General features: G+C 35.2%; 1 protein-coding gene across 1 annotated transcript in view; it reads right to left on the bottom strand.

The window, feature by feature from the left end:
• Window positions 1-547: 547 nt before the first annotated feature.
• Window positions 548-15,627, bottom strand: part of LOC127454862 (exocyst complex component 5) — a 30,276-nt gene continuing 15,196 nt past the window's right edge. The window contains exons 10-18 of the mRNA XM_051722344.1: window positions 15,329-15,411; window positions 11,306-11,515; window positions 11,038-11,185; window positions 10,844-10,952; window positions 7,474-7,594; window positions 7,305-7,391; window positions 6,593-6,701; window positions 5,947-6,162; window positions 548-3,943 (exon numbers count right to left, since the gene is read on the bottom strand). Coding sequence (XP_051578304.1) covers window positions 3,755-3,943; window positions 5,947-6,162; window positions 6,593-6,701; window positions 7,305-7,391; window positions 7,474-7,594; window positions 10,844-10,952; window positions 11,038-11,185; window positions 11,306-11,515; window positions 15,329-15,411 — 1,272 coding nt within the window. The 3' untranslated portion in view covers window positions 548-3,754. The remainder of the gene's footprint in view (window positions 3,944-5,946; window positions 6,163-6,592; window positions 6,702-7,304; window positions 7,392-7,473; window positions 7,595-10,843; window positions 10,953-11,037; window positions 11,186-11,305; window positions 11,516-15,328; window positions 15,412-15,627) is intronic.

Raw genomic sequence — 15,627 nt, 5'->3', positions numbered from 1 at the left:
GAGATATGCAATGAAAGAGTGGGGAACATGCATGAGATCCAAAATAGACTGGATGTCTAACATGCTGTAAGTTCTCATACACGTTAGAGTGCCACCTACATTTCAGATCTGTATACTGTGATGAAGTTGGAATATTTTTTTTCTAGTACTTGCTGCCATCTACTGGAGTAAAATAAGACTTTTTGCAGGGAGATACAGCAAACAGAATCAGAATTACATGCTTACAAATTTAGAACTACAATAAAAAAATTTTAAAAAATGAAAAAGAAAAAAAATATATATTTTTTGTGTTCATCATAAAATTGTAAATATATGCAGTATTATTTATGAATTATTGGAATCTTTTTTTTTTCTTCTGTAAAATAAATTAATCCACTGCATGTGTGTAGGGTTTTACATTTGGGTGTGAAAAATTGCAGGCTGCATCCAAAAAGTGCTCCGAGTTGAATGGAACCAGCTTTTCTTAGTTATAGGGACATTACAAAAATACTAACAGTATGGAATGCAATATTGAGTTTAAGTATATTTGAAATATTCATGCACTGATTACAAATAAAAACAATATTCCCAAGATTCCCATGTTTTATTAAAAACATTCAATTAGAGAAGGAATAAAATGAAGTTAGTTCATAGCACTCAGAGACATGGCGAGAATAGTAAGAATGAGTTGTAATGATTTACAATTCACTTAATTGTGACAAAAGAAAACTAAGTAATCAGATTCCCATTTTAAAATGTGTTTAATATTTAATCCAATCTTAAGTCATATAATGGGGACATGAAAAAGTAGGAATGACCCAGGGGCTTTGAGACCACCCTCAAAGAAACTTCTCACTTTAACAGGAAAAAGGGCAATTTCACACATTATTTTCAGAAATAATTGATAATGATGAGCAGCTTGTGCAGGTGATTCAGTTCAGATCGTTCTGCCATGAATTCATGTTTAAAATCAGTACAATATAATGAAATCAGAATCAGACCACCTAATCCTCTCTAACAGTCTACCACCAAGGTCAAGCCTCAGGGTCACTGATCTTGACCCCTGCCTTTTCAACAGAGGGGTTAAGGGTTAAAATGTAACTAGTCATATGACACTACTGCATTCAACACATCCCTGTCAGATGAAAATGTCTCGGGATTAATGAGTTGTGACTGTTGCAAGTCAGTGTTTAGCTTCAGAATAATCATACAGATGTCACACTACATAAATCAAATACCACATCTAAAATCAACCCATTTTTCATATAGAGAAGACTTGACACCTTGTGACCTGAGCTCTTATAGATGTCAAAAATCTCATCCAACCCTCAAAACGGTTTACCTCATTTCTACTGTGCAGTGAAGCAATATTGAATGTTTATTTTTTTGTAATTATACGGATACTACAGTACGCAAGTATTACTTTAATTGCAAGTGACCGCACTTAGTTGTTTGCACTGATGTGATCATTGATTTACCAGATCATGAATCTGGTAGTTCGGTGTGACTTGCAATTCAAGTCTGAAATTCTATATTTCAGCACTGAGCACATCTATCAAAGTATATCAGTTCAACAGGTTGAGGGCAACATAAGTAAATCAGATGGAAATGAGATTTATCATGTCATCTTTAGACCACACTTTGTATTCAAGGTCTAAATTAAACTTTCAAATTACAGGAATTATTCACCGCAAAATGAAAATTCTGTCATCATTTACTGATAATCTTCCTTTCCATCAAAGCTCTGAAGTCTCATTGGTGATTGTGTACAGATTCAAAAATGGTGCGTGAACTCAACGTCAGGTTTGATGTGGAGGATGATTTTCTGTGAATGACCAAGATTTTCTTGTGTTCCTCACACAAAGCTAGTGTATGCAGGGATGCAAACCCATGAGAGGTCATAGCAGGTGTTTCAGATGAATATTTTCACTTGATTTGTTTGTTGTATTTAACGCTTTTTAAGCTTAAAGTAACCCTTTCAAATGATTTTAATAAGAAAAACGTAGAAAATTTTACCAAACAATTTGGGCAAATTAGCTTTAAAAAAAGGTGACTTTAGCTGAAAGGTGAGTAGTTCGCATCCCTGGTCTGGCTTCAGAAGACTTGGAATATCACACACAAGTCAAATGAACAAATGTTTTTATGTATTTGTTTGGTCATTTTTGGAGCTTGACCGCTGTGGTCACTATGAACTGTTGTCACAGGATGGAAAAGACCTACAGCATATGGATTTGGACTGATTATAATGAGTAAATAATGCTAGAATTTTCATGAGTCCATGTCACGCGCTCAAGTTTAGAACAATCATCTGTCCTCTTGTTCATTATTTTTACGAGTTTGAAATGCAATAGGACAGAATAAACTTGAAGTATGGCAACGTTTGTATAACCATGTCCATTGATCTGCTCAAAAAGGAGTTTTCATCTCCGTCAAGCCCTATGTGCGTACAACAGCCTGAGTGAAACAAGCTTTAATAGTTCACTGATCCAAAGCAGCAGACAGAACTGCTCCTCTCATCCCAGAAAAGCCACAGAGGATGGGTTTGGCACAATCAAAATAAAAGCAAACAGAGTCTCTTGAACACTAGTGAGAAGCTGAGAAATGTACAAAACAGCCCTCTACAATGTTCATATTCTCCAACCTTTTGCAATTAAAGCACAAACAAAAGAAAAGCACATACGAGATGAAATACCATGTTCATAATAAAAATGTGAACATAGACTGAAATGGGATATTTAAAGTGACCTTTCACCCCTAAAGGAAAATTTAGTAACACTTTACAAGACGGTTCCAGTCATTAACATTAGTTAATGCATTAGGTCTCATGAACTAACAATAAAGAATTTATTTTTTACAGCATTTATTAATCTTTGTTCATGTTTGTTTCTAAAAAAGCAATTGTTCATTGATAGTTCATGTTAGTTCATAATGCATTAACTAATGATTACATATACAACTTTTGATTTTAAAAATGTATTAGAATATGTGGAAAATAACATTACCCAAGATTAATAAATGCTGTAAAAGTATTGTTCATTCATTAATCTGTTGGCTCAACAACCATAACGTAAGGAAATAAATAGCTTCTACTCAGAAACATACATACATAAAACATTTTCAGCTTTACTTAATTTGCATTAATGTATACAACACAAAATATTAATTAGAAGGTGAACTCAGAGTGATGCATAAAGTAAAAGAATAATTGTAGTTGTGGTGACATAAAATGACCATAAGCTGAATTTACTTATATATATATATATATATATATATATATAAAAATAAAAAAATAAAAAATAAAAAAAGGCTACATATATAAAGTAAAAAGTGTTGTTAGTTCATGTTAACTAACGTTGTTAACTAATGTTAACAAATTGAACGTTATTGCAAAGTGTTACCAAAAATTCTGCCATCATTAAGTCATCCTCTTGTTGTTCCAAACCCGCATGCCTTTTTTTGTGTGTGTGTGTGTGTGTGTGTTTCACAGATGGAAGTCATTTAGGTTTGGAGCAACAAGAGGATGAGTAAATGCAGAAAGAATTTTAACTTTGGGGTGGACTATCCCTTTAAAACATAAAATGGAGCAATCAGGGAAGATTCTGGCTTTACAACTGTTGTTCTTTAAACAAAAGTTAATTCCCACACTTAATTTTAGATAAAGACATTTCATAAGCCACTCAAGCTTGGCCACTTGTGTTTCTTGTCTACCACTAGGGCAGCTCTGAATGGATGCAGTATGGCAGGCTGTGCAGTAATTGGGCAGCCCTGCCAGTCATTAGCTGAAATGCCGCCCGAGACGGGTTGAGCGATAGTCTACTCTCAGCTGGACGAAAGCATGGAGGAGGTTTCTGTCAAGGTTGGTCAACTGCTCTCCAGAGCACACCTGTTTGAGGTTGTCCGGGGCAACAACCAGGAGGTTACACAGAGCATGAAGTGTGTCAAAGAGCTGAAGCACAAGAGGAACCTGTGGAGGGATTTTAATGCAGCTGTTAGTCAAACATTGTTATTTTCTTAGTAATGTAAATATATAATGATGAAAACATATTCATTTAATGAAAACAATTCCATTCTTCAAAACTGAAATGTAAATTATGTAATTAGCTTTCTTGAAATTCACATGTAATGTGCACCGCATAACTCAAATGGACAAAAGCTCCATTGAAAAGCTTGTATACCACAGAATAATTCATAATCGACAAAATTCTATGAATTTGCGTGTCCATTTATTCAGTTTCCCTCAATATGCTTGCCTCTTTTTAAAGAGATTTTTTTTTTTTTTATTTTTTTAACAAAAAAGTAATTTTTTCGACTAATTTAATAATGCCTATAATAGGGATGGGCATTTTGAGTAATTTTGTAATCGAGTGCTCTAACACATAAAACAAAGAGTATTCGATTACTTGAAATTTAGAATTTAAGTTCAACTTTCAAATTTTGAACCTGCTTTTGAGCACTATTTATAAACAACAAGATAAGAAACATATATTCCAAGTCTTCTGAAGCTATACAATTACATTAAATAATGACAGAATTTTCTTTTTGTGTGAACTAACACCAAGATTTAGGTGAGAAAATGTGTTTCATTGTGGCCCACGTCAGGCAAAGGCACAAATCAAATTGCAATATTGGAGTAGTGTTTTTACTAGTCAAATATTTAAAGCTGGACGAGTACTCGATTAATGGATTACTTGTGCACAACTCTAGCTTATAACCGACATTAAGCGTACTAATCTCATCTCTTTATTACTGCAATGAGCCTGTTTGTTATGCGGCTTTCAAGTTTACCTGGGAAGCTCCTACTTCCAAGTCGGGCATTTGTTATTAAGACATGCCATACATTCAAGTTGGGAAAAAAACATATGAAAAAAGCCAAACTAAAACAAATACAAAATGAGCAAATAAAGCTCTTTGTTCTCTTGCACCAGTGAGTAAGCATAACTAAATACACCTGCATTACTTTTACATAACCTATACGACTTATTAAAGCATGGTTTCTAGCAAATGATGAATTACTATGAGTCACTAGCATCACATTTGTTGACTATAAAATCTATCATATATGACAAATTAATATTATTTAAAGAGCACTGAAATTGAAATCATTCTACAAAATCTTTGCTTTCCATCATCTTTAATGTCGACACGCCCCTTCCATCATAATACAGAATGTGCAATAACAGGTGTGTTAACATCTGCATTTTACAAAGGCTTCAAACACAGCTCATCCAATCAGAATTTAGAGTCATAACTATCCATTTTATACAACACGTTACCATATGAAATCCATTCATGACAAATTCTGCAGATTTTTCAGCGAAAACATGGAAAAACGTGTGCAAATTCATGTGGGTCTAGTTAGAACACAAAAGTTAAGGGATGATAAAAGAAAAATAAAGCTTTAAAGGGATAGTTCACCCAAAAATGAAAATTTTTTCATCATTTACTCACCCTTTTTGCCATCCCAGATGTGCCTGACTTTTCTCTTCTGCTGAACACATACAAAGATTTCTAGAAGAATATTTCAGCTCTGTAGGACCTTTCGATGCATGTAATAGCTTTGGGTGAGAAACAGATCAATATTTAAATCCTTTTTACAATAAATCTCCACATTCACTTTCAGAATGAGAAAGTGGAGATTTATAGTAAAAAAGGAATTAAATATTGATCTATTTCTCAAACAACCCTATCATATAACTTCTAAAGACATGGATTTAACCACTGGAGTGGTATGGATTACTTTTATGCTGCCTTTATGTGATTTTTGGAGCTTGAAAGGTCAAGTCACCATTCACTTGCATTGTATGAACCTATAGAGCTGAGATATTCCTCTAAAAATTTTCAAAGTCATACACATCTGGGATGGCAAAAAGGGTGAGTAAATGATGAGAGAATTAAAATTTTTGGGTGAAATATGCCTTTAAGGATGCAAAAATAAAAAAATCCCAGAGATCTTTGACCTCTCCTCACCCTGAAATCTTTGGCACAACGCCGGTACTCTGCCACATCACAGATGGCCAGCATGCCACCCATGGAGCTGTAGCTGAACTGCTGCAGGTGCTCATGGATCAGACGGTGGAACCGCACTCCCAGCTCAGTCAAAACAGTGTCCACATTTTTACCGTCCATGGATCTCCGCACACGCTCCACTTGCTTGCTCACGTAGGCACACACCTTAGAGCATGCCTTGAAGAAAGAGCACAGGAAACACATTAAATATATTAAACAAACAGCAGAAACAGGACAAATATGGCTACTGACACTAAAAATGTTGGAAATCAAGCATGACAACAAAGTCTTAATAGATTTCACATGTTAAATGCTGGCCGATATGTCAGCCGACTAGGACTTATACTGACACCTTGCAGCATAGATGCTGCATCAAACAAAAGCAAACATTACCGATGATATTGTATAAATACCGTCATCACAATCAGCCATTATTAATTATTCTGCAAATGACGAATATGACTGGAGTCTTCATCTCACATGAGTTTCCAAGATTTTATCTTTTTTATAAGTGCTATTCATTTCTTTATGTGTAAACATGATTATTTTTCATAGTACTGACATAAGTTTCACAACACAAGCACTAAACATGCTGTTGATATCTTACTGTGGTGTACTGTATCATGACATTGTTCTCATCTTCTGGCCTGAAATCTGTTTTCTTCTGTTCAGTGGCCAGGATCTGCTTCATTTGGCCAATCATGCAATTCAGTGTCCTAAAAACAAGGCAATGTTAAAAAAAGGTCACATCAAAAATTTTGTTTATAGGCTGGAAATTAGCAACGATGGTTTATAGGTCAAAGCTCATGTGCTTAAAGAAATAGTTCACTCTAAAAAATACATTTCTGTCCTAATTTACTCACCCTCATGTAGTTCCAAACCCATTTGACTTTCTGTCTTATACTGGACACAAAAGAAGATTTTTTAATATATATCACTGTTTGTCTTTTCAACACAATGGCAGTGGATAGAGCCTAAATTTAACGCTTAAAAAAGAGCCCCAAAAATATAATACATTTAGTCAATGCGACTTGTGTGTCATATTCAAAGTCTTCTGAAGGCATACAATAGGTTTGGTGAGCAATAGGAATTTTTCAGTACAAATCCTCAGTTGATATCTGTTGCATTCGTAAGTGCATCAGAGAAGCTCGCTTTTCACACTATACACTGCCATTGTATTGAAGAGACGGACCTCGATATTAATTAAAACATCTCCTTTTGTGTTCTGCATGAGAAAGATTCATATGGGTTTGAAACTACATGAGGGTGAGTAAATTCCTTTAAGAATCAGTCCCTTCCAAGCAGAGTTTTGAACCAACCTATCAATCCCGGTGTCCAGCTTCACTTCCATCTGTTCGATCACCTCTTTCTTCTTGTGCAAGCACTCCGTCAACTTAGGAGAAGAGCTAAAGGGGTCAAAGTTTAAACAAATGTCATGGGAAAGTCACCAGACAGAAGAGACAGAACAAAGAAAATAAAGTCACTCACCTAATAAGAGGCATGAGATGATCGTTAAACTGCTTATCAAAGAGGTGGAAGATTGTGTTGGCCTGCTGGACGACATCCAGAAAGTACAGGTTGGCATTTTTGGCATCCGCAGATGGGATGGCTGTGCAGGTCAGAGGTGGAATAAGACAGAGTATTGTCTTTTAAAATAATACTTCTCATTGCTTAAAACTGAAGTATTTAACCTTTTCGGTGTTTAAATACTTTCTTCTATTCCAGCTTAAAATGCAGAGAGAACTATAAGTAAGCCATTCATTGATTCATTTTCTCAAAAACTGTAAGCACTGTGTCTCTGTGGCACTATAAAAATTCCTGTGTTTGTTTTGAGTGACCTGCTTAGACCCACCCCAACAATGTCACTCAACCAATGCCGTGAGTTGGGGGCGGGACAATTTTGTTTGTTCGCTTATCGGAAGATGAGGGGCATATTCAGAAAGCTGTTTTGAAAACACTGTTTATTTTTGCAATTCCATTTGGTGGTGCTAGTGTTGCAGGAATTACACATTTCAGCTTTAAACTGGTTGTGATTAATTGGATGATATTTAGCTTTTTCAGCACTAGCCGATAACTATTTTCTTGACTAAGTTATTTTTTTATTGATATAAATGTTTTTGTGAAGTACACATTTTGTTTTATTATTATTACCAGTGGACAGGTTTTTTATTACATTATTTCAAGTACTATTTGAAGCAGAAGACACAATTTTCAGTTTTTTTTTATATTTTTAGGCATGTACCAGTATCAAATATTCATATTACGATAATTGCTGATGCTTTTATCATGGTATACGGTATTATCATGGTATTGTAATACATTAGGCTATGAAACAGGTTGACAGATGAACAAACTTTATTGTAGTTCTTAATGACAAGTTTAATTACTTTTTTTAAACACCAAATTTGCCTTATAAATTAAAAGATCACAAAGAAAATAACTTTTAAAAGAAGCATTAAACATTTAAGAAATTAAATAAACATTTAAATAACTACACAATTTTTTTTAATTTGATGTAATTTCTGTACCACTAGCGTCACCAATTGCAAAAATAAACAATTTTCATAGCGCAACAGATACACAGTGTTTATAGTTTTTGAGAAAAATGGCTTACTAACAGTTGTCTCTGCATATTAAGCAGGGATAGGTTACATACATACAGCTTCCGAGTTTCTCATACCACTTCACATTTCCTTTCCACCATAAAAACAGATCCTATTCTGTTGGTATGCATGACTCCAATCAGAACCGAATACCAATAAAGTAGAATTCAATTAGAATCAAAATATTACAAGTATTGCCACACTTTTTGCTTGCTTGAAAGCACACAAAGAAGGCACTATGACTCCTTCGACGACACATATTGTAATCAAGGTTACAAGTTACATAGTTTAGCTTTAAATAAAATAAACATTAAATAAATAAATGTGAAAATTAATAATCAAATAGTCACTTTGTCTTAAAATATTTCCACACTTAAGATTTTAACGGGTTGGAAGTGTTCCTCCTTTAGCTATGCTTCACATTCACATTGGTTTTGTTTAAATTCTAAATCTCCATAAATATTAGAACATATTTGATAAATTATAGAATAAAAGTTCACCATCTATAACTATTTCTTACTGGCCTTGAAACAGTATTTTGCATTATTTTTATCAGGGACTAAAAACAGTTCAAGGAATGAAAACGGAAACAGAACTAAATTTTTAGCAGAATATAACCGAAAACCAAAACAAAGTGATTTTCAAATGTTCCGGAGTGAAAACGTTATTTTTAAATGCTGGTAACTGGTTAATTTTGTTCCGATAATTTTTTTCATGAAACTAAAGGCCAAAGGGTTTAGTCATTTTTAGAACTACACCACTTCATTTTGTCCAAAAAAATTAAACGTGCTTTGATCCTGAAGGAAACTGCTGCATCACACATTTCTTTGCCTAATTGCCAGTTGTGGATGTTGCATTCTCTGAATGAAGACCTTTTTAACAACTATGTATAATTACTACATATACTGTACATGCACGGCTAATCCAGATACAAGGACAACTTTATTAGATGTAAAAAGTACATTTCTCCATTGTTTCCAAGTCTTCACTGAATTATTGTTGCCGGGTTTTGACTCAGAAGCAGATCTGTAAATAAAATTATACTTAATGTTAATTAACTGCTTGCAATGATTTCTACGCTGATAAATCCACCACACAGGAAAACAAAATTTATTGCTTATTTTCGCAAGACAAGTGGCTTATTTTGGACTTGTTTTTCCAGAACATGTTGCTTGTTTCTCCTGCAAGATCTAGCAACACTGCAATTGGTATTTCGCCAACCCCTTAGCGCAGAGTACTGTCATTTTTAAAAGAACGTTATTAACCGTTCATTTATTTTGTTCTAACCTGTAACCTTTTGGAAAGGAGGCTGCAGAGTTTCTGAACCGGAACGGAAAAAAATACAGTTTTTGCTCAGAACGAACCTAAATGAAAAACATTTCGTTTTTAGTCCCTGATTTTTATTAATTAAATAATGACAGCACAGGTCACTTGAGTTGAGTCATTCCCCATCTCTGTGTGAAAGGGTAACTGACACAAAAACATGAAGACACATCATGATTTTGTTCCTCATTTTCGTTTCGGTGGCTTAATGCAGGAATATTCCACATGTGTCACTACATGGAGTTCTGGAGAAAAACATTAGGCATCCTAGATAAACTGATATATTTTCCACTAAGTGTGGGATATAAATCTTACAATACAACTTAAAACATCAATTGTTGCAGTTTCTTATAAAGTTATCTGCCCCGGTAACTTTATACGGTTTGCATGTTGATCTGAATAGCAAAAAATCACTTTCATGAATGTGAAAGTGGAGATTTATAGTAAAAAAGGACTTAAATATTGATCTGTTTCTCACCCACACCTATCATATCACTTCTGAAGACATGGATTTAACCAGTGGAGTCATATGGATTACTTTTATGCTGTCTTTATGTGATTTTTGGAGCTTGAAAGGTCAAGTCACCATTCACTTGCATTGTTAGGACCTACAGAGCCAAAATATTCTTCTAAAATTATTTGTTTATGTTCTGCAGAAGAAAGAAAGTCATACACATCTGGGATGGCATGAGGGTGAGAAAATGATGAGATAATTTTCATTTTTGGGTGAACTATCCCTTTTATTTTGGTCCCTGGTTGTGTTATGAATTGCTTTCTCATGCATTTCAGAATCCAGTGGCATGAAAACAATCTTGAGTAGCAAAAAGCCTTGTTCACATACTTGCATAGATTATGTTTCATGCAAAATAACACCAACACGGTAAGCAATTACAGTACTATCATCTGTTAAGTGTCATGGGTGTTTTTCATACCAGAGAGCCCAATCTCAAGGGCGTAGTCTATATGGTCCACACACAGGTACTCAACTAAAAGCAGGAAGATGGAGAAGGCATTCTTTGGTAGATCTGCAGGGTCCGACAACTGCAAAAAAAGACAGAAGATGGGTCTTAAAGCCATCAGCCCATAACTTCAAATATAAAAGTACCCTACAAATAAGGTGCTATACTTTGTTGCATCTCTCAAATGCATGCCTGGTCTCCTGCAGCAGGTTGACTACAACCTCTTGTGAGAGGAAGGTCTCTCCATGTGTGTCAATACTGGGTCCAAGTGGCAGGTTGGTGCGCTGCCTGATCCTCTCTTTTAGCTCCTGGATGCTGTCGATGAGAAGATGACAGAGAAAGAGAAAAGTTAAAGGATCCAGCGTTAACACCTATTTGACTAAACAGCCCTAAGCTTTTAAAGCAATTTTGTAATTTTTTAATGTGCATGCTTACCTGCCTGTGCCTACAGGGCGTTTCTGGTGGTTTTTTGAGTCGTAGTAGCGTTGGAGAATCATGCCACTACGGTTCTGTAGATACTGACGCTCCATGTCTATGTAGCTCTCCAGGTAACAAGAGAAAATGTTCTTTATCAGCTTAGACAGAAATGTGTGTTTGTCTGAGCCCAAATTAAAATCTGTAAGCTTAGCAGCCAGTGACGTTGTCCTACAAACAAAAACATTTCAAATAGATCAAACAGGTGAATAAGGTAAAAAATAAAAAAATAAAAATAAAAAAAAGTGGTGTTCTGCTCAATGAAATTGACAGTTCCAATCTGAGTAGCTGGCTGCAATGCTTTTTATCAGTTTTTACTAAACAAAGTCGTGTTTACCAGGTACCAGGTTAAAATTATGAGTGGTTCTACAGAAGAACTAGTTGCTGGATTTACATTTACATTTATGCATTTGGCAGACGCTTTTATACAAAGCAACTTACAGTGCACTTATTACAGGGACAATCCCCCTGGAGCAACCTGGAGTTAAGTGCCTTGCTCAACGACACAATGGTGGTGGCTGTGGGGATCGAACTGGCAACCTTCTGATTATCAGTTATGTGCTTTAGTCCACTACGCCACCACCACTCCACGATTTGCCAAAGTTTGGGAGGTTCATGGAGACAAAAAGTCTCAGATTTTATATAGGAGATGAATTTGAAATTCTTAGTAGAAACTAAATGGGGTATCTTTGAGAACACCTGAATATTTTCCATTGTTTTTAGATTTATGCACCTTAAAGTATTAGTTCACTCAAAACTGATAATTCTCGCATCATTTACTAACCCTTACACTGGCGGCCAAAAGTTTGGAATAATGTACAGATTTTGCTGTTTCGGAAGGAAATTGGTACTTTTATTCACCAAAGTGGCATTTAGCTGATCATAAAGTATAGTCAGGACATTACTGATGTATAAAAAAAAAAAAAACAGCACCATCACTATTTGAAAAAAGTCATTTTTGATCAAATCTAGACAGGCCCCATTTCCAGCAGCCATCACTCCAACACCTTATCCTTCAGTAATCATGCTAAATTGCTAATTTGGTACTAGAAAATCACTTGCCATTATATCAAACACAGCTGAAAGCTATTTGGTTCATTAAATGAAGCTTAACATTGTCTTTGTGTTTGTTTTTGAGTTGCCACAGAATGCAATAGACTGGCATGTCTTAAGGTCAATATTAGGTCAAAAATGGCAAAAAAGAAACAGCTTTCTCTAGAAACTCGTTATTCAATCATTGTTTTAAGGAATGAAGGCTATACAATGCTTGAAAATGACAAAAAACTGAAGATTTCATACAAAGGTGTTCACTACAGTCTTCAAAGACAAAGGACAACTGGCTCTAACAAGGACAGAAAGAGATGTGGAAGGCCAGATGTACAACTAAACAAGAGGATAAGTACATCAGAGTCTCTAGTTTGAGAAATAGACGCCTCACATGTCCTCAGCTGACAGCTTCATTGAATTCTACCCGCTCAACACCAGTTTCATGTACAACAGTAAAGAGAAGACTCCACTTTTGCCACTTTTGAAACAGAAAAACAAAAAGGAAAGGTTAGAGTGGGCAAAGAAACACCAACATTGGACAACAGATAATTGGAAAAGAGTGTTATGGATCTTAACCCCATTGAGCTTTTGTGGGATCAGCTAGACTGTAAGGTGCGTGAGAAGTGCCCAACAAGACAGCCACATCTATGGCAAGTGCTACAGGAAGCATGGGGTGAAATGTCACCTGAGTATCTGGACAAACTGAGAGCTGGAATGCCAAGGATCTGCAAAACTGTCATTGCTGCACATGGAGGATTTTTTGATGAGAACTCTTTGAAGTAGTTTAAGAAGTTCTGAACATTTTTTTCAAATTGTAATAGTAATTTTTCACATTATTAATGTCCTGACTATACATTGTGAACAGCTGAATGCCACTTTGGTGAATAAAAGTACCAATTTCTTTCCATAAGAGCAAAATCTGTACATTATTCCAAACTTTTTGCCGCCAGTGTATATCGAATCAAACTCATGAATTTCTTTCTTCCATAGAACACAAATGAAGATACAGTATTTTAATAGAGATTTGATTTCTGTTTTTCCATACAATGCAAGTGAATGGTGACCAAATTTTCTAGTACCAAAAAAGACATGAAGGCAGCATAAAGGTAATCCATAAGGCTCCAGTGATTTAATCCATGCCATTGCAGTCTCTAGGCATGATCATTATTTCAAGCTCGATTACATTTCCTAGCAATTCACGCATGCGCAGAGCGCTAGATGGCACAAGGAAGTGTAATTGAGCTTGAAATCATGATCGCCAAGGAGACTGCTGACATCAAGATTTGTAGGGCTCTATTTACGTGAGTTTGCAGTACAAATGGGCATGGGTGGGAGTGTTGGCACTATCTGTGAGTGTATGCACACAAACTGTGGGTGTATTGTATGTTAATGAAGTGGCACAAAGCGCAATTTGCTATTTTTCTGAGAAATAGGTCATTGTACTAAGACGTTTCAAAAGCAGGTCTGTTTTCAGCACAAAGTCTAAACTAAGTTCTGCATCTGATCGTTGCTGTAGCTGTTTTATGAAACAAATATTTTTGAGATTTGTGTTAAACAATCTTTAGGTCATGGTTTATTTTTCAATTATTGTTATAATTGTTATTATGTTTAAATTTTCAATTGTATTTATGATCTAATTTGTACTGGTATTTTTCCACCTGTTGTCGTAGAGTGATTTGTTTAAGTCACTGCAAAAGGGGCTGGTGGAAGAAGTTGAACAGAGTAAAATGCTTGGATTTGATATGATAATTTTGACCACTTTGTTATTTTGATTATATTTTCATTTGAAGTGTAATTTGAATGTAGAAATATTTTTGGTTAAAAATTTTTGGGTTTCAATAAATTAATTTTTCAAAATCAAAATCGGCCGGTAGATGTGAAGTGTGTTCTGATACAATAACTGTTAATCCTAGCCATGATTTGTGTGTCAGTAGATGAAAATTATTAACAATACTTACATTCTCTATAATTTAATGGAGCGTAAATCCATATCCTGACGAGAACAACACTTTTCCATGTGTATAAAGGGAGCATCACTGGCATAGAAATATGGCAGACATTTAACAAGGATACAGTTAATGAACAAAGGAGTCAAGTCCATATTTCTATTCTTCTAATTACTTGCATAAAGTCCATTTACACTACCAACTTCTTATGAATGTGCGAGCTCTGTTTTTATCGCTGGTGCTTGACAGACAATGGACTATATAATAGGACGCAGACGATGCAATAACTGGAGAAAAACCTTGGAATTAAATTACACTTGATCCAGCCCATTAGCACTTTGTGCGCACAATTTCGCCAAACTCACTTGCGCCTACATTAGAGTTTGCTTACATGAAAATACCAAATCTTCCAGGCCATGCCCATTGACTTCATGTGTATGACTTATGGCATAGCGCTGCTCTTAGCACTCTTAAAATAGAGCCCACAGTGGAAAAGGACTTATAATTTGGTCTGTTCACACCCAAAATTGAATGGATCGCTTCCGAAGACATGGATTAAACCACTGGAGCCATATGGATTACCTTTATGATGCCTTTATGTCCTTTTTGGAGCTTGAAAATCTGGTCACCAATAACTTGCTTTGTATGGATAAACAGACATCAAATCTCCATTAAAATATCTTCATTTGTGTACCGCGGAAAAAAGAAAGTCATACGAGTTTGAAACGACATAAGGGTTAGTAAATGATGAGAGAATTATCATTTTTGGGAGAACTATTCCTTTAAATGTCACATGAAAAAAAAGCTAACTGTAGTTGGGTACATGTCAGTGAGATGGCCTAAGATGGACCAGATCTTTTGCTGCTGTGAAATGTCTGGCTAGGTGAGACTATTTTCTATGAAGCAACTGCATTTGACAGACTTTTTAGACATAACTACGTGGTTTGAAAAAAGCAAAGTGAACAATTAATTAAAGTAGGATGATCAATACCGTGTATAGAGGTCATATAGGTTCTTGAGGTATTGCTCCACATCAGATTTGCGGGTCTCATCAAGTTTTTCTTTGACATGAGCCTGAAATCATTAAACATTAGACTCAATTTGGTAATGCAAATATTAGAAAACCAATAGATTAAACCGCAAGTATCTGTTAACATATTGCTGACTAGAACCTGTGAAAACTGGAAATGTATTATATTTACATACAAAAGTCATTTGACAGAACAAGGTGAACAAAGATTAATAGTGCATAACACAGTACAAAACAAGAATAATAGCAAAATGTATGTG

This window comes from Myxocyprinus asiaticus, chromosome 17, assembly GCF_019703515.2.
Source record: "Myxocyprinus asiaticus isolate MX2 ecotype Aquarium Trade chromosome 17, UBuf_Myxa_2, whole genome shotgun sequence".
Classification (NCBI taxonomy): Eukaryota; Metazoa; Chordata; class Actinopteri; order Cypriniformes; family Catostomidae; genus Myxocyprinus; species Myxocyprinus asiaticus.
Note: the sequence above shows the minus strand (reverse complement) of the source record. Positions and strands in the feature narration are given on the sequence as shown.